This window comes from Prosopis cineraria, unplaced genomic scaffold (genome assembly GCF_029017545.1).
Source record: "Prosopis cineraria cultivar Desert tree isolate PC_DT_omini unplaced genomic scaffold, ASM2901754v1 PC3, whole genome shotgun sequence".
NCBI lineage: Eukaryota > Viridiplantae > Streptophyta > Magnoliopsida > Fabales > Fabaceae > Prosopis > Prosopis cineraria.
Window position 1 is genome coordinate 10,088,091 of NW_026555334.1, and position 19,443 is coordinate 10,107,533.

The 19,443-nt window shown below is 30.9% G+C and overlaps 1 protein-coding gene and 1 pseudogene across 3 annotated transcripts; one reads left to right on the top strand and one right to left on the bottom strand.

The window, feature by feature from the left end:
* Positions 1–2,018: 2,018 nt before the first annotated feature.
* On the top strand, positions 2,019–13,655 carry LOC129307408 (probable sphingolipid transporter spinster homolog 2). Of its 3 annotated transcripts, none has more exons than XM_054948352.1 (16): positions 2,019–2,468; positions 3,390–3,521; positions 3,793–3,894; positions 4,676–4,780; positions 4,967–5,042; positions 5,943–6,017; positions 6,176–6,278; positions 6,352–6,414; positions 6,721–6,796; positions 7,059–7,156; positions 7,894–7,970; positions 8,150–8,263; positions 10,544–10,663; positions 11,807–11,935; positions 12,053–12,131; positions 13,339–13,655. In XM_054948352.1, the coding sequence occupies exons 1-16, from the start codon at positions 2,314–2,316 to the stop codon at positions 13,479–13,481; spliced, it is 1,647 nt and encodes a 548-aa protein (XP_054804327.1). In that variant the 5' UTR covers positions 2,019–2,313; the 3' UTR covers positions 13,482–13,655. The 3 variants fall into 3 exon arrangements, with proteins under 3 accessions (XP_054804327.1, XP_054804326.1, XP_054804328.1); XM_054948351.1 differs by having other exon boundaries at positions 2,020–2,468; positions 6,715–6,796; XM_054948353.1 differs by lacking the exon at positions 2,019–2,468 and adding an exon at positions 3,654–3,712 and having other exon boundaries at positions 3,422–3,521; positions 6,715–6,796.
* Positions 13,656–17,565: 3,910 nt separating this feature from the next.
* On the bottom strand, positions 17,566–17,676 carry LOC129307573 (U5 spliceosomal RNA; annotated as a pseudogene).
* Between the last annotated feature and the right edge of the window lie 1,767 nt (positions 17,677–19,443).

A 19,443-nucleotide genomic window follows, 5' to 3' on the forward strand; every position in this document is an offset into this window, starting at 1 on the left:
AGCTGAGATGCCTGCTTTTATACTTCAAGAGAAATTATATTATATTATATTAATATTATATATTTTTTGGCCAGATATTAATATTCTATTTATGATTTATGATTTATGATTGCTGATCAATCATTCAATAGCACGCTTGTTGCATAAGCATTTCAGTTCCTCAAGCAATCTTCTAAATCATGTATTCACAATGTGAAGGACCCAAATTGCTCCATTCAATATATTAATGCATGGTTTTTTTTTTTTTGGCCAAAATATAGTATTGCATGTTTAATGTCTTCAAGGAGATGGATTGGAAAGTAGAAAAGAACATGGAAGTTTTTTTCAAATGACCAAAAGGAATGTTGAAAATTAAATAAATAATGTTCAACTGTGATAAACATTCATAAATTAAAATTTTCATTTCAAAAAAAATTAATTAAGAATTTGTGATAATATTTAAATGACCTAAAAGAATTATCCAACTTGTTGGCTGCTTAACCCGTGTATTATTTTAATTCATGAACTGTCCTTGCTGGGCCTTTGTTAACTCGTGAACTAAACAAACATATTAAAAAATTACATTGAGAAAACAACCTTAAAAAAAAGTCTGAATAAACTATCTTTTTATTTCTTTGACCATGATTTTAAAGAAACTTTCTAATCTTTGCCAGATAAGATAATTTGACTAATTTCGGCCTCACTTTAACAGAAATTGCTTTTTAGTTTTATTTTTTATTTTTTGCTATTAACGTAATATGCGGTCTCTATCTTCCACGTTCACCCTTTTATTTTATATTCGATAATCGATAATTCATTATCCTTATCTCTGATATAATTCTTTTCATTTTTTTAACCACTGATGACAGATCTATCATGTATTATGATATATATATATATATATATTTCTTTATAGTTTTGCTTTACATTTTATTTTTAAAATCTTTTTGTAATTTAACTGTTATATGCACTATCTTCCATTAAACGTTCAGATTTCAAATTAAAATAATTATATTATTTTTCAAAATACAGCTATATTATTATTTAACTGAATTTTTATATATCATTTATATGCTATGGTCAGTAGTATCTTAGTCTCAAATTATAAAATAATTTAAAATAAGGTTAGGTATATTGATAAAAAATAATAATGATAAAATTATGAATTTTCAAAAATGCTCTTGCATGCTTTCAAAATTATAATGATTATGTCACAATATCATCTCAATCCTCTTTCTATTTCAAAGGTAATATTAAAAAAATATTATTAATGAAATCTTACTTTTTTCACATTCTATTATATTTTGAGACAACGAAATTCCTCCAAATTTGTCTTATAATTTGAAAGGAGGAGGGTATTAAATATATGTTAACTTAATTTTCATGTATATTTTTTTAAAAATAGAGTTAACTAAATTTTAAGATATATTTTTAATATAATTTAATTAATATTTTAATTTAGAAAATGTAAATATTTGAATAGTAAGAGAAAATGATTATTCCCTCCATTAAAAAAATATAAGGCATTTTAATGTTTCAAAGTTTAATTATTGTCTTTTTTTAAAAAGTGCCTCTAATAAATAAATTATTTTAGATTTATTTTAAAATAAATTATTTTATTAAATAAAGGTAAATATGAGAAGATAGTGTTAGTTTAAAAATAAGTAACTTTTTATAATGGCATGATTAATTTATATTTTTTAATGGAAGAAGTATAATTTTGTTCAACCATATTTATGAAAATTAAGGACATAACTTGTATAGTAAAAAAAATTACAATAGAAGTTTTTGGTGATAATGGGATTAAGAGGGGATTTTTTCTGTGCAAGGATTAAGACAGAATTTAAATTCCAATTTAAATCATATTTTTTGGCCAAACTTTCAAAAAGTAGAGAGTTACACGGATCTTAACTTCTAACAATTTTTTTTTTTTTTGTTGGGGCCACTTCCTAACTAAATTTAAGAAAAAGACTTTAATAATTAGCACGGGTTTCCCTCCATCATCGCGATCCTCACCGCTCTACGCAGCCAGTGCGCATATCCGTATTGTTTTGTTTACTCAACAATAAATCTTACTTTTATCATTATCGCTGATCACTGCCACTACTACTATTGTCCAAATTCTAATCCTATTTCTACAAGGAATAGGGAAAAAAGCAAAATTTTTATATAAAAGCGTTGATAGTACGAAGAGAAGCTGACGAGTTCGGCTCCATAAGGAAAAAGCAAGCCTCTTGTCTTCCTTCCATTCAACTTCAACGACCATTCAATTCAATTCGTTTTTACCTCAGTCAAGATTAAAGCGTCGTCGCATAAAGTGTATAATATATTGCGATGGAAAATTGTGGGGACCGGAAGCCTGAACCTTCTTCATCTGAGCCTGAATCTACTGGGGTGGCGGTGACAGAGTCTCAGCCTGCTGTGGAGGCACATTTGACGAAAGCCTCTTCATCAATGATCCCGACAACTTCATGGTTTACCCCAAAGAGGTAATTCTTGACCCATTTTCCCGCATTCTTGTTCCCAAATCTGGGAGGGAAAAATGTGGGTGGAGCAGGGGAATTCTGGGTGTCTTTGAGAATCGTTGCTATTTTTCGTGTTGAATACTAACTTGAGATCTGGTGAAATCCTTCCTCCCCTCTCCCTCTGGCGGGTTGTAAACGACGTATATTGAGTTGTCGTTTAGTGTTGACGTTTCTTTTGGCGGATTCCTTCTGTGCCTGTCCTTTTTGATTTTTTTTTTTTGGGTGGTTCAAGATTTTTTTCTTCGTTTCAAGTTCGATGATTGTGTGCTTTTGTGTGTATAATGCGTTTTGGGGGAATCTTTTGACCACTATCCTTTCACGGAAAGTTCAGAGGAGAGTCGATCTTGATCAAGCCAGGCTATATTCTTTTAGTTGGCATTTTGTGCATGGGCAATGATTTCCTAATTGTTTTAAGAACAATTTACAAAAAGATTATAATATATGATATGTGCATGAAGCAATTAGTATTCCCATTTTATTTAAGTACAACATACAAATTCTAAATAGATGGGCTCATGTTGGGAAATTGAACAGCTCATGTGCCAAACATGAAGTTTTCGTTTCTGCAACATAAGAAAATGCAATAAATTAACATTTCACGTTGATAAATTACATTCACCATGTTGGCTAATTGCTGGTCCCGACTGGTTGAGGGCAACTGCCTTTCACATTAGTGGTAACATGACAGCCGATATGTAAAATCATTAGACATTCATTCTTGCTGATATGAACATCTGTGATATGTTTCCCTCGTTTCTTTTTGAATTTTGTCAAGAAAAAATAATATGGTTAATATTCTTCGACTGTCAAATTAAGCAGGATTTCAAAAACAAATATTATTCATTGTAAATTCAACACCTTAAGCTCTTATATATTTTCCTGCAGGCTACTTGTTATATTTTGCTTGATTAACTTGTTAAACTATCTGGACCGAGGAGCAATAGCAAGCAATGGAGTTAATGGAACTCAAGGAACTTGCAGGAAAGGTGGTAGCTGCACGGCTGGTACTGGAATACAGTAAGATATTTATTTTTTTGACACTTCTTATCATCTTGTACTGTTGATTAGTTTAATTTCTTCTTCCTGGTGTGGTTGGCGATGCTTGTTTTTTTTTTTTTTATTTTGATCTTGCTTTTTTTGCTTGTTCAGGCTATCAAGTTTTGTTATCCTTGGCAGGGATACTAATAAGATTTTGGAAATAAGATTTGGTATCATATTGTATTGTCTTATGCATCACTGAATTTTTAGGAATATTAGTCATTGTCTCACTTACGGTTTTCTCATGTAGGGGGAAATTTAACTTGAACAATTTTGAAGATGGAGTTCTATCGTCCGCTTTTATGGTTGGACTTCTTGTGGCTTCTCCAATATTTGCGTCACTAGCTAAGTGGTAAGTCTTCTCTATCATATACTAATTGTAAATCTATGCTTGCTATGATGCTTTTATAGGTGAGACAAGCTATTTCAATATTGAACCTTGTTATGGGATTAATGTATATGGGCATGATATATATGGCAGTCCATGAATGAATCTTCCGAAACCTTGTTATGGGCATGATATATATATTTCAATATTGAACCTTCTCTATCATCTTGTACATGGCATGATATATATGTCTACTTGCATTCAATTGAGCATGGTGGCATCTGATAATATATCTATCCTGTTTGTTTCACTAATAATCTTTATTTATTTTTCAGTAGGTGGTTTCCCTAGCTTGATTTTGTCTGTGTATTGAATTTAATTAAGCTTCAGAAGATACTTTGCCCATGAATGAATCTTCCGAAATCTGAATAGGCTTTGAGACCGCCATTGACCTATCTTACTTGAGATCATTTATCCTTTTGATGCGCAAGTGTAGTTGGCCCAATCTTCTTGGGTATGACTTTAAATTGTTTCAAAGCAAAACACAACTTTAATTTTATGGGTCCATATATTATAATTCTTTGCACCATCAACTAATTCGCTAACATTGGAGTTGGTATGAATTTATTTGACCTTTGCCAAGTAGGTCGAAGTTCCATGTTTAGCGGACAATAAGAATTGAAGAAATTAATTTTAACTTTTTTCCTTCCATGTAGATATTGTAGAACACACCTTCGATCAGATTTACAATTTCTATCATTAACTTCCTACCAATGAATTCTTGCACGTTTCTTTTATTGTGCAGTGTAAATCCATTTAGACTCATTGGAGTTGGGTTGACAGTTTGGACTCTTGCAACTATGGGTTGCGGTTTTGCTTTTAGTTTTTGGTTCATTACACTCTGTCGCATGTAAGTATTATAATCTCCTAATTTTTAATGTTATCTGTTCTTGTCATTAAATTTGAGCTCGTAAAAAAGAGGAAACTGTCTAAGGTTTCTTGTTTTGTTCTTTGTCTGTCGGATTACTTTTTCTTAAAGGATCCAATCTAGGAATTGGCTAATATTTGTTCCTTATGATTTTGTTGTTCTGTATAGGCTAGTTGGTGTTGGTGAGGCATCATTTATAAGTCTTGCAGCTCCTTTTATTGATGACAATGCCCCAGTTGCTCAGGTTTTCTGTTTTCCCTTTTAAGCATTTACTTTTTTGGATGCGTAAAATCTCTGTTGTTTGTTATTTGCTTTTTCTCATTATCCAGCCTGCATGGCTTTCATTCATTTGAACTCAGACACAATGACTTTGTGACTTTTGGGTGGGTTACAGCTCCACCCCCAAGTATGATATATGCATGTGTTGTCACTTATCGTAATTACACAAACTTTGTCTGAGTTTTGCTAAACACATAAATTTTGTCTATATTTTAAAATACACTCTTTAGTCCAACTTAAATTTTTTTTAATATAATACTCGTCTCCCATTGAAAAAAATATGTATGAATACCATGTATGATTGAATGGTTTAGTAGAGGGCATTTTTGTTTTTTCTTTTTAAATTGAAATAGCTTTATTCTTTGCAATCTTTGTTCCAGTTGTAATTTACTCTAATTAATTAACTTGCCAACTGTGATGTTTCTTTTGTTTGTTCAATTATGCTTTACGTTAATATCTTAGACTTGTTACGTTAAATTAGTTCGTGCAATCCTTAAAGCATTTAGTGGTCTCAGTTGGTTGTCTTTCGTGGGCAAAGGCATTGTTTTTAAAAGATAGCAAGATTTTCAGTTTCCTAGGACATAGGTGATCTTGGGCGTAGGGTTATAATATGCTCTGAAAATTGAGAGAGGAGAAAGCTAGAGATATGGGAGAAAAAGAGTTGGTCATGGAAATACCAGAGAATAGAGTGTAAAGGACCAAATTTATTTATACTAGGAAATAAATGACTACATAATGACTATTAAAATGTTTATATCTGTTGTCCTCTTTTCCATTCTAAGAAGTATCTATTCTAATGTTATTGTAATCACTGTCTATTTTCTAATCTTATGGAAATCTGTTTTTATACTGTTGTATGTGTCAGAAAACAGCATGGCTTGCAATATTTTACATGTGTATACCGGCAGGATATGCACTTGGCTATGTCTTTGGTGGTTTTGTAAGTTTTCCGACTTTCTTACCTGAAATCTCAATTTACATATTCTTGCTGTAGGCAATTTTTTTTTTCTTGCTCTCTTTTTTTCCTTGGTTATTTGCCATCTCATGATTATCTTTTGTGTGGCCTTTCAATAACTGCATCTGTTTATCAATAAACAGATTGGAACTCATTTTGGGTGGCGTTATGCATTCTGGGTGGAGTCTGTATTGATGATTCCATTTGTTATTATGGGATTCTCTATGAAGCCTTTGCAGATGAAAGGTGCACATTTGTCTTGCATTAATGTTTCTGATCCTATTAGTATTGTTCAGCTCTAAACTAGTTATAAATCCAGGTTTTGTTCCTTCTGAATCAAAAAAGGCTGTGGCGCCTGAGACAGTTGCGTTAAAAGCTCAAGGTAAATATTATTATAAATTAAGGTATAATATATCTGATGACAATATCTCCCTTTTTTGTTCAAGTACCCATTGCATTGTCTAGATTGAGAGAACAGAACAATCTCCATCACTCACTATTAGCAATGGCTAGGCGTATGTACTGTAAATTTGTATTATTGAAGTTTCTGTTAAGAAATTTTATCGAGAGATCCTTAGTAAATCTTCTCTCAAGAAGCTGGAGAAATTAGGTTCTTTTTTATTGGTTGTTATGGTGCAAATTTCTTTTTGGTCTTAACAAAATCCACTTATTTGATGTGAAGATACAGAGTCTTCAAATGGCAAAGCTGACTTGTCCTTGAAGTCAAGGGTTGAAGATAAAAGCTCACATGAACCATCCAAGTGGTAACACTTATATTTAATTAATCGAGTGCCTTTTTTATTTTTCCAAATGGTTGATGAGTTTTTGTGATGCCTAATGTGCTTTGAGGGCATTTATTCCTGCATAGGTATTTGTAAACTGTGGCCAGGCATAAGACTGTTTCCTTCCTACTGAGCAGATTAATCTGATTCCTCTTTCTAATTAATGTGTTTGTATCTTTCACTGTCTGACATTGTTTTTGATGTATATAAGCATTTTAATCAATCAGTTATTATCTTATTTCAGGTCAAAATCAGCTAGCAATATATGGAATCAAATCTCAATATTTATGAAAGACATGAAAGCACTTTTGCTTAATAAGGTTTATGTCATTAATGTTTTAGGTACTTCTTCCTAACTGATATTCTGTATTCATCGGGTGCTTAGATTCACTTTTCTATTGGTACATCTATCTCAGAAACTGCTGAAGATACAATGAATGCGTCTCTGTCATATATATATGTTCTTTCATTATGTCTCTGATAGAGTACCGAGTGATGTGGGATCATGAGTGATGTGGGGGAGTTAGAGAAATTAGGAACAATTATTATTTTCAAGTTATTTTAGATGTTATCTGTTTAATAATATTTTTTAGATCGTTTTTCTGTTTGTTGAGTGATCCTTAAGTTTAGGAGTAGTGGTTTATGGTACTTGGAGATTAAGTTAGAATTTATATTTATTTATTTATTTATTTTCAGGGAATTATTCCCCATTATCTTAGTTATGGATTAATAGGAGTGTTTTTAGGAATTATTAGGTATTTTTCTGTCTATAAATATTGAGGCACATATCATGTAAAAAGCATCTGGAAATAAAATCATTATTTTTATAAGTGGAGATTCTCTTTTGGCTTAATTAGTTGTATGGGTTTAAGATTCTAGCTCATCTTCTATTAAAGGTTTTCCTTTATCTTTATTAATTTATAAAGTTAGATTCTAATTTCATATTTTAACAAAGATTTATCTTTAGATTCTAATTTCATATTTTAACAAAGATTTATCTTCTTTATTTTTCTCTATTTAACTGGCATCTTATCAGTCTCTTTATTTAATTCCCTGTTGTTATGAATGTCAACTTGCAGGTTACATTGCATACAACTTTGTCATAGGTGCTTACTCATATTGGGGACCCAAAGCTGGTTATTATATATATAACATGGTGAGTTTCTTGCTTCCCCTGATGACCTCATATACATCTAATTATGATGACATTTTTGTTCTGTCTCTTTTATATCATTTTAATTTTATGAAATAAAGTTTACACCTGGCAAATCAACACTCTTTCTGGGTAGAACATGGTAATATTATCCCATTGTTAAAGTCCAATTTGTTTGGCAGACTGATGCCGATATGATATTTGGAGGAATCACAATTGTATGTGGAATATTGGGCGCATTAGCTGGAGGCTTTATTCTTGATTACATGACTAACACCATATCAAATGCATTCAAGGTTGGTAATTGGCATTCCTAGTTAAGAGAGAAATTTCTTTCTGGCATTACTTTTACGCATGTTTTTGAGTTGTCCAGAGTACTATTTTTACCTGTGTGGTTGAAGCATTGAAGACTAAGTGCTTGTTTGGGATTTCATTTAGTTGGCTCAAACTATAATTTGTTGGCTTAGAAGCTAGTTAGGAGTAAAAAATATGGTTGGGTGAGGATGGTTGGCAAATGAGCTTTTCTTTCCCAACTATAGTTAGGCCAAATGCTAGATTTTGAAACTTTTACATTAGTTACATTTAATGCATTTTAAAATTATTGAACAACCTATTTTTATCCTTTCATTTCTTTTTGAAAATTGATATCTTTATAATTTAGAAATTTAATATTTTTATTTTTTGTAATTTAGGTATATTTTTCCTCAAGTAGATCTAATTAATTTTTTTAGTATTTAAAAATGTTTTCTACAATAATATACTAACTCTTTTTAGTTTTAGAGAAAATATACTTGCAGGTCTTTACAGTTTCACTCAATTTTAAATTAAATTCTTGCAATTTATTTTGTTTTAATCAAGCTCTTATAGTTTTATCTATTATATATATTGATCCTGAAGGTTAAAATTAATAATGAATTATTAAATTTTGTAGGCAGAATGACAAAAAGGTTCTAAAAGGATCAATTAATTCAAGTTAGGTTTTAAATGTTAAACTCTAGAAATTTGCAACTCATTCTCTCAATTTTGCAATTGCATTGTGATGAATTTGCAACTTATTTTTCAAATTTTAACATGATTAAAAAATAAAAAAATTATTTTTTCTGTTAAAATTTAGAATAAAAGTTACAAATTCATCATAGCAGAGTTGTAAAATTGAGAGATTGAATTACAAATTCCTAAAATTTGACATTTGAGATCTAACTTGAATTAATTAGTTCTTGTGGGAGCTCTCTGTCATTTTCCCAATTTTATAAAACAAAAGTACTCTTAGAGTTTGCTGAAAATTTAATAGCCAAAATTGAAAAAGGAAAATTTGATTTAATCCACTTTTTATATTTTTATTATAATTTTTTTAGTGAAAATACTACATATATAAAAAATATTTAGAAGACAACATAATCATATAAATTTGAGTTATAAAAATTATGTAATTAATTCTAAAATCATATATAATCATTCAATAAAAATATAAAAGTTCTTAATTTTGTTTTTTTAAAGGAAAAATATAAGGATTTTAACTTTTAGGGATTAAAAAATTTAATTGGTTAAACTATAAGGGCTCAATTAAAATAAAATAAATTGCAGGGACCTAATTTAAAATTGAATGAAACTATAAGGACTTGCAAATATGTTTTCCCTTATTTTTTATAATTATAATTTTAATATTTTTTCTTAAAGTTATCAAATTGCACACTTACTTTTATATGTGGGGGTGAGAGAGAGGGGGAGCATACAACTTATGTCCTTTTCAGTTATTATGAATCTGAACGTGCTTTTTTATTATATCATCCAAACAAGTTTCAGTTTATCTAATTAACTTTTTACAAAAAGGTATTTGAACATAAATTACATTATGAAAATTGACATTTAACTCAACTTGGGTTTACAAATTGTAGTTTGTACAAACTGTAGTTCTGCAAACGTTAATACAAACAAGCTCTAAGATACGTTAGATAGCTGATTTTTCATCTTTAAACTGCTATTTGGTTTGTTTCTTTTGACAACATCTACTGATTACTTATTACAAACCTAGATTAGACATAATTCCTCTAATTTTTGCTGTCAGGCTGTTCAACAAAAATATATGTAATTTTTTTTTTCAAACCACCAAATCATATACTGAGTACTTAAAAATAATATATTTTTCATTCTTTTATTTGAGAACATGATGACAAAAATATAAAAAACTATGGTTAAGTTCTCTCATATTAGAATTACCTATAACCTTCGAATTGGATTTGATTGGTTATAAATATTGGTCATGCCTCTCCTACAGTCAAAAGCTTTTGTTCCAGATGGCAACGGTACATTTTCATGCTGCGAGTATAGCTGTTCTTGGTTACAGTAACCGAGATTTTAGTTGAGGCATGTGAACCAGCAAAAAGTTTTTAGCATAATGGCAGTAGTTTTTGTTTAATTAGCTTGTATATAGCAGTTATAATTTAAAAATATTGTATTGTATGGACGGACCAGGCTTGGGCAAGAAAAACTGTTTGTCGTATGCATACCTTCTCTAGTTAGCATATTTTTTTGCATTCAATTGCTCTGGCTTATTGAACACCTTGAATCTTTTTCAGCTTCTTTCATTGACGACGGCTATTGGGGCAGCATTTTGTTTTGGTGCATTCTTATTTAGAAACATGTATGGCTTCCTTGTTCTTTTTGCCATCGGTGAACTACTTGTTTTTGCCACTCAGGTACTTTTCTTCTTGATGTGTGAAAGATCTCTCCTTGTTTGGTGGTTCCATTAAATTTACTTAACCAGTTACGTCCTTGTATTCCTCTGTTAGTTAGCTTTTGGTCTTGAATTTCCCAAGATAGATCCTTGGCGAGTTATTATGTTTAGGTTTTATCATGAAAGGATGACCTGGACATGATAGAGATGGAGTCAAACTTACTCTAGCTACCTGGTCCTGTTGTATGGATGGTCATATTTGTTTGTTTTAATTCATCTGCCGTAACTTGAAGTTCGTTCCGCGTGTTTCAGGACAAATTTTCTCTCATTTATCTTCAAAAGTAGCATACGGAGTAGTATTTCCAATTCTTAAGATTAAGGCATTGAGTTACAGAATAATATTATTCCTTTTTGGGTCAATGAATTATATCATCCTTGAAAGATCAGTTTTGATTGGAATTGAGTTACTACATCTTGACCAGCTTTTTTGACAAACCCCTTGTGGGACTAATAGTTTTCATTTCCCATCTCATGGATTTTGCTCGGCTTAGCCCTATGCCCCCCTAGGAATATTTTAGTGATAGGTTCCATAGGAGCTGGATGATCCTATTTTGTCAAATACTTAGCGATAATAAACACCTATGTTCCTTTCATTACTGTATTTCTGAATAAGTTCCTGGATAACAAGCCTAAGGGATTTTTTATTGATGATAATGATGATATCCACTATGACCTTGATACAGAGTTGGAGCTTCTAACTATGATGGATGTGCTAACTATGAATATGATGCCAGAAAAAGACTAGTTTTCTATTTATGTCACCCTTCCATTCAAATTAGAAAAAGCAATGCCTACTTCCATAATATGAATTTCAAACATATGATCTGGATGTGAATGAGTCAAATTATTTATCCCCCAGTCTATTAGTGAACTATCTCTCTAGGAATTGTGCAACATGTTCCATTAAAAATATTCTTGTTATTGTTTCTACACGCATTCCCCAAAAGGTAGATAACACTGCTATAGCACAAGCTCATATGAGAGCCAAGGTCGCATGTGATTATTAGAAATGATTTTCTTGCCTGAAATATTGATCACTTGAAAAAATGTTTCAATCCAGAAGGTCAGTGTACTGTGAACTTACCTTCTTGCTGCTCCCTTTCAGGGTCCTGTGAATTATATATGTCTTCATTGTGTTCAACCAAGTTTGAGGCCTCTATCAATGGCAATGTCCACTGTTGCCATCCATATCTTCGGAGACGTGCCATCTTCGCCACTTGTTGGAGTTTTCCAGGTCATTCTTCTAAAATGATATTTACATCTGATGATGATAATTTTTTGATTGCCCACCTATATCTGATAATTAAGGTGATGTACAATAGTTCTGACGTCAACGTAACGGATTTTGCAGGATCATGTTAACAACTGGAGAACCACGGCACTGACTCTAACTGCTATCCTATTCCCGGCAGCTGGAATTTGGTTTATAGGTGAATCATTATATTCCTGTTCATTTCCTTTGTTGTTTTTTTTTTTTTGGGAGAATTACTTTGAGGCCCCCCGCAACACTTTTAAATACTACAAGGTCCATTATCAACTTAGCAAAGGAGAATGACGAAAGTTGTCAATGAATTTTGTGATATCTAAAAGTGTTATATGGGACTTGGGTGTAATTTTCCTTTTTTTTTTTCCTTTTTTTTGGGGGGGGGGTGAAGATCACTCTTCTACTTGTCTTGCGGTGAATCTTCATCTTCATTCTAGTAATGAAGAATTGGATCCACTAGGGTTGAGTTGTTAAACCTTTTTGTGGTGTAGAAGCTTTGCTAGGTATTCTATGAAAGGCCAATTCAACTTGAAAGCTGAACATATTAAGTGAAAGCTCATTAATGCTCCCTCTAGTCTAAACATAGGAGCTAGTTGAAGAGTTTGTTTTGATTCGAAATGTAAAACCTCAATCTTATTTGTTTGTCATATTTATTTTTTCCTAAATTACCCGTATTGACTGCACGCATACACATCATGTATGGAATCAATAGGGATTGTGCCCAATGTAAATACTTCAAAGGAGGGATATTTTAGGAAAACCAACATGCTTTTTTTTTTTTAATAAACAACTAACTTAACTAATTTCCTTAATCTATGTGAATTAATTATTTAGCTTTTACATTTATGACCAAAGGGAGCAATTTATTATCATCACTAACAATATATAACATGGGTCTTTCTAGAAGTCAAGTTCAGGCTAACCTTGAAGAATAGAGGAGGTTATCATTTTTTCTTGGATATATCCAAATCAGCTTATCTTGACTCTAAAGTATTGATACACTATACTCCTTCCGGTTCACTTTATTGGTTATCTTTTAGAACGGTGAAATGGTTCGGTTTATAAGTCACTGGATTAATAGTGATGTTTTGCTTCAAATGAAATGTTAAACTATCCTTAAAAAGTAAGAGAGAGAAATAGAACGATAATATTATATAGTTTATTCACTTTTTGAGGGTTATGTTTAGAATTTTATTAATTTTTATTCTTTGTACTTTTGTTGTATTGGTATTAATGAGATTGATAGAAATGGCTCATAAATAGGATCAGAGGGAGTACAAATTCTTAGATTTAAAGCTAATTCTGAGCTTGAGCTTTGATTTCTGACTTGCCCGTTTTGTGATTCATCATCATTAATGTTGTGGTGGTGGCAGGTGTATTTTTGCGTAGCGTTGATAGATTTAATGAAGATGGTGAAGCGCAAAAATCAAACACCACTCCATTGCTTGAAGAGAATAATCATAGTGAAGATATATCAGCATCTGCTCCTCCTGTTCCTCATCACCAACAATGTTGATTCTAACTGTTTATACGTCCACCATTCAACTGTAAATAGCATTCGTTTTATTCTTTTAACACTTACACGCTTTTTTGTTGTGTTGTGTTAAAGGAACAGGAGCATTCTGAGATTCAATATTATAATGTATCATTGCATTGGTATGTGATGTTTAGCAGCTTTCATGAGTGTAAACACTATATTTTGTTCGGGTTTTCATATATAAATTAAACATAAATAAAAAACTCAATAAAATTAAATAAATTAAGTAAATAAAATAAATGAGGAAAAAAAGGATTTTGTAAAAAAAATAAAATAATAAAATAATATTTCCATAAGTTAAAAGGAATTTTTCCTTTTGTTTTTTTTTTTTTGGTTTTTTGTAGCCTTCAAATCCTCACAATTATGGTCCCATCAAATTGAATGTTATAATTTGAATTTGAAATTATTAAAACAGAAGTCAAATGAAAATTATTAATGATTTAATATGATTATAATTGATTGGATTATTAATGAGAGAAAAATCTTAATTGAGTCTTCATAAAAAGGGATAGCAAAGAGGCCACGACAGGAGGACGGTAAAAAATTGACCGGAAAATTAGAATTTGGAGTGAAAAGGCGAAGAAGGCACAATGGAGCGAAGCATGTAACAGTCCTTAGGTATGTTGTTGTCATCATGCATGTATTAATTCTTGTTCATTTGTCCCATCTGCGGACATTTCATCTCCAATGATTAGCCACCACTTTTTTCTTCTTTCAACAAGAAATGATTATGTTTGAGTGCAAGTAAGGCTGCAAATTTTGTTATAGCATGCGAATTCATTGTGTGTGGAGCTGACATAGGTCTTGCATCTTGTGTATGATTTGTTTCTTTGTTATGATTATTTTAAAATTTATTATGATTATTTTAAAATAAAATTCTGAAAGTGGCCGGCCACATGCTTGACCGCTATTGCTTTTGGATCTATCTTTGTGGTAGACTCTTATTGATTGACATTGAGATCACTTTGCTTTTAACCTTTGGTGGCCATTGATTATAATATATCATGATGAGCATACCTATGCATTTACGTGATGTACATTAATAGGATGGAAATACAATTGCTTTTTCTTAGATCTCATCCAACTTCATTGTATTGTCAATAATAAAAGAAGACAAAGCATGATTTTTAAATTATTTTATTGATTTTTGTGAGTGCTGTTAAATCAACGTAGATATTTTGACGTAACGTTAGTATCATTGCAATCATCAAATAAATGAAATTCTCTTGAAAATAATGAATTGTTTAACATATTTTAGGTCATGTAATAAATAATATTAAATTACTGTGGATTTCTAAAAAATATCAAATGAGACGCCGTGAATAACACTACATAGGTAAAAATAATAAATGTATTGGTATATTTTAGGTTATGTCATGAGTGATATTAAGTCACTGTGGATCTCTAAAAATATCTATGAAAATTTCCTTTTCAAAATATTTTATAAAAAATTATTCTTGAAAGTTTTTTTTATTCTTTTAGGATTTGCCATGAGTAATATTAAATCATTGTATACACTTAAAGTATCAATCAATGGAATGTGAGGATATTAAATCACCACAAGTTTCAATACTAATTAATTTTCTCTGACCCAAAGGCACATCCTTGGAACACATTGTTATTTAAAACAAATAAATATAGTAGTATAACCCAAAATATCAATCTTTTCAATAAAGAAATTAATTAAAAGAATTTAAAAATAAATAATAATATTTTGAACTATATGAATTTTGATCCTCATCATAGGATATATAAGCCCTAAGCTTTGATCATATGTCCAGTCCTTCTTTGTAAATAAATCATTTGTTTTCATTTTTTTATTTCTTTTTTTTCATATGATTATAAAGGATAATTAAACATTTACTGAGTTATTGTTAGTAAAAAAAAAGCCTTATAATCAATGTTTTTAGAACCGAATTAGATATTGAATTGAAAAGGTTAACGATTCATAATTTGTATAATTCAATTTGATTAGACTAATGGTCGAATTAATAATGTAATAATTAAATTCAAAAAATTATATACATATGTAATAATTTAATATAACTAATAAATATAAAATTACTATTTAATTTAAAAATAAAATTAAATATTTTAAATTTATCATGATTTAATAAGTTACATGATATAACATAATATCAAATGATTTAAAAATTAATCATTTTAAAAAAATTGATAAAAAATGATATTTTTTGAACAATTCAATTTTTAAAAATTAGATTCGGTTTTCAGTTTAAACTTGATTCGACTTCTGGTCCAAAGCAGCCGAACCCTCTAAATGGCTTTTTTATATTGATTGAGCTAAAATCTAGATCAGTCGATGATCCGATCATTCAATTTGATTTGGTTTTTTGAAATATTTGAAAGTTGAAGGTATAATAATATAATTGTTAGTGGAGTTGTCGAAGAGATGGTTGGCGCTCCCCGCCGCTCCAAAGGCAAGGCAGGGGCGGAAAACATTAACCGAATCAGCGGCTTTCGATTTAATGCTCTTCTGGTTTTGCATCTTCTAAAACCAACGACTCTCTCGGTTTGGTGCGCCTCCCCAAGCCTTTTTTTAACTTACTCTTTGATTCATCAATGATCAATAAATATTTGCATTTATTTTTTGAAACTGGATATTGGAGTCATATAATCACGTGTAAGTTTTGCCTTGATTAGGACTCACTATGAGCCGGATAATTTTTTTTTTAATCTAAGATGAATATATTTATAGATTTCAGAAATAGGTTTCTTCTAAAAAAAATTATTTAAATTTATACAAAATTTATGAAGATAAAAAAACACCCAGGATTTGACCCTTCTCGAATGATGGGGCAAAAAAAAAAAAAACCCATCGAAATCAACGTTCAACGCCCACAGAGTGATCCACTGTTTTGGCCAAAATGATTAACGATTCATTCCTTTCTTCTCTCTCTCACTAACTACAAATTGAAAATGTCTGTGACACAGTCATCCTCATCACACCCACACTTTTCGCTTCAGCTTCAGCTTCAGCTTCTTGTTAATGGCGCCCACAGCAGCAATGCTCCTTCTCTGCCATCACGGCAAAACCCACAACCCTTCTTCTGTCTCCGTCTCGGCACCACAAGGCTCAAGCTCTGTGACACAAAAATGGTGGGCTATTAAATTAGACAATCAGGTCTTGAAACCTGGTTATGATAACACTAAAAGTGTTGTGGTGGATCATCAGATCAGAAATAGGTTTGAAGACGTCCTTAAACTCTGCAGCTGCTAATCTCAGTCCCACAGTCCAGATTTAGTTTTCCAGCACTTTGATTTTCTTTTTGTGTATCTTGTAAGTCCTTTGTAAAGAAAAAGTGGCAATCTTGTTCATATTGTGTTGTGCTTTTCAGACAATTTACTTTAGTATAGACAGAGAGAAAATGTTCATATTTTCAGTTTCAGATTCCCTGATTACTTTCATGTCTCAAGTTCTTTGTTCTGTATTGTGCTGTGCTACATCTATTCCAAGAAAGCATTCCTTCATACATGTACATGTTAATTCATTTTTTCAATTCAAATGGATTTTATTTGCCCGAAAACGAAAGGAAATCCAAATATGTTTTACTGGAATCTTAGAGAAACAGAGGAGGCCAGAAAAACTATCATTTTACTTCTCACTTTTCGAGTAATATTGAAAATTATTATTAATAAAATTTTATTTTTTAAATTATCTTATATTTTAATATAAATTTTTTTAAAAATTATCTTCGCAGAAATGTATTTACTCCTTTACAATAAATAAAAAGAAAGATCCATGATAAAAGACTCTCTCACTTTGACTCTCAAAAAAAAAATTAGGGACATATTGAAAACTGTTTTTATTTTATTATTTTAAGAATTAACATTTTATAAAATATATTTTGAGAATAAAAAAATAATAAAAATGGATATTTTTTTCATTCACCATTATGTCCCTAAAAGAACAATTAAAACATAAAGCTTATACTACTCCGTAGATAAGACAACATAATATTTGTTACGCATCCTATACTCCTGCCGAACACCACCGCCGCACAAATAATACCAAATTTTTGAACTTTGTGTTGTGAGGATCCTCCCGAGAGAAGACCCTCGCCAAAAATTGGCGTATGTCGCTTCAGGCGGCGAGCACACGGTATTCTTTAGTAAAAGGCGAAAGAATAGTTCGCTCTGTGCTCACCGCACGGCTCCGTAACTTGAAAGCCAACACGCGTCGCTTTATATAGTGGAGAGATAGTTGAGGTTTCTTAACATTCCCCGATGTGGGCCTTTTTATATGTTCCTTAATATGATGATATCTGCACGAGGTGGTCAGAACTGAATGACAAGTGTCTAGCGAGCTTCGTACAGCTTCAAAGATGTGTACGAAGTGAAACTTTGGATGCGTGCTCGAGGACCGAACCTATGAAATCTTGGAAACTAAATTACAATCTTTCTTAAGCAACATAAGGATCATTCATGCTCATTAAAATTGAGATACATTTGTCAATGTTACAAGAATGTTCTGAATTTATTATTGCTTTTAAGTGAAAGAACCCTCGTAATACCGAAGAGGCAAGTTTTAATTTCATACTACATGAGTAACCATTTTTAAAAAAATATCAGTCATACTTTAATCATACAACGCTTCGAGGTGATTCTTAACATGCTTGTCAATTTTAAAGCCTTTTGAATCTATGGATGTCAATATCACTTTTCTTAAGAGTTTTCATTATGAACAAATACGGGAAATCTTAGCATTTTATTTCTACTGAATTTATTTCCACTGAATTTGAAATTTTGATACCTGAGAAAATACAATGGAGGATATTAGAATGCTCGTGACTTTGGTAGATTGAAACATCAAACTTTTTTACATCTACCTGGAAGCCTACTAGTGTGCGAATTTTTTTTTTTTTAAATTTTTGGGTCAACCGAATACTTCATTCAAAAACATTAAGCAGAACTACAATCGTTCAAAAAGAAAACCAGAATAAAGACGAACAAAAACAGAAGCAGAAACTAAAACTCAATCAAATTAAAAGGTTGCCAATAATCGAAGATCAACCAATGCCTGATCCCACATCCATCCTCTGAGAGGGGTCTCTGGCAAGTGTCGGTGTTTCCGCCTACTCAAAAGAGTGCATATCCTTTACTAGCATTGGCCTCCAAGTGATTAGCCGTCTTATTACTGTGTTCTGTTCCTTTTTCCAGGGGAACATCCGTTGCTAGCATATTTGATTGCGTTGGACAAGCCAAATAAGTGTCCTATGTTTTGTTCCTTTCTCTTTTGTGTGGCGTAGCAATGCATAATCTTTTAATTAAGCAAAAAATTAATTCTTTTATAGTTGTACAAAGTTTAAAATAAGGAGAGATGATTCTTATCTGAATGTAGACTCTGATTGAATTCTTCCAAGATTTACAATACATATACTATGATATTTTATTTCACAATCAAATCAATTTAAAAAAGAACTAAAATTAAGAAGAATTTATATAAGAACATATCCATGTAGCTTGAGTTTTCCATTCGAAACAGATTTCAGTGACATGACAACACAGAGAAAATTCAAGGGTGAAAGAACAAGTGAACTGAATGGAGAAGAAATGAAATAAGAAACAGTCTTCGAATGGAGAGGAATTCACTACCTGGTAATATACACCGAGCAGAAATTGACTCATCTTCTCTTAAATAATCCCATCGTTTTAAATTATAATTATTATAATTTAAGATAAGATCACGTCAATAAAATTTAATAGCAACACTTTACGAATTTATTTTTAAAAATAAAAATATAATTTTTAAAAAATTTTCTTCATTTAATATAATTTTAAATCTACACACTTGATTATTATTTTTTCTAATCTTATTTATAAATTATTTTTACTATATTTCACTTGATTATTATTTCTTCTAATCTTATTTCTAAATTACTTTTAACAAATTAAAAAAACATTAAACTCGCTTAACTGTCTA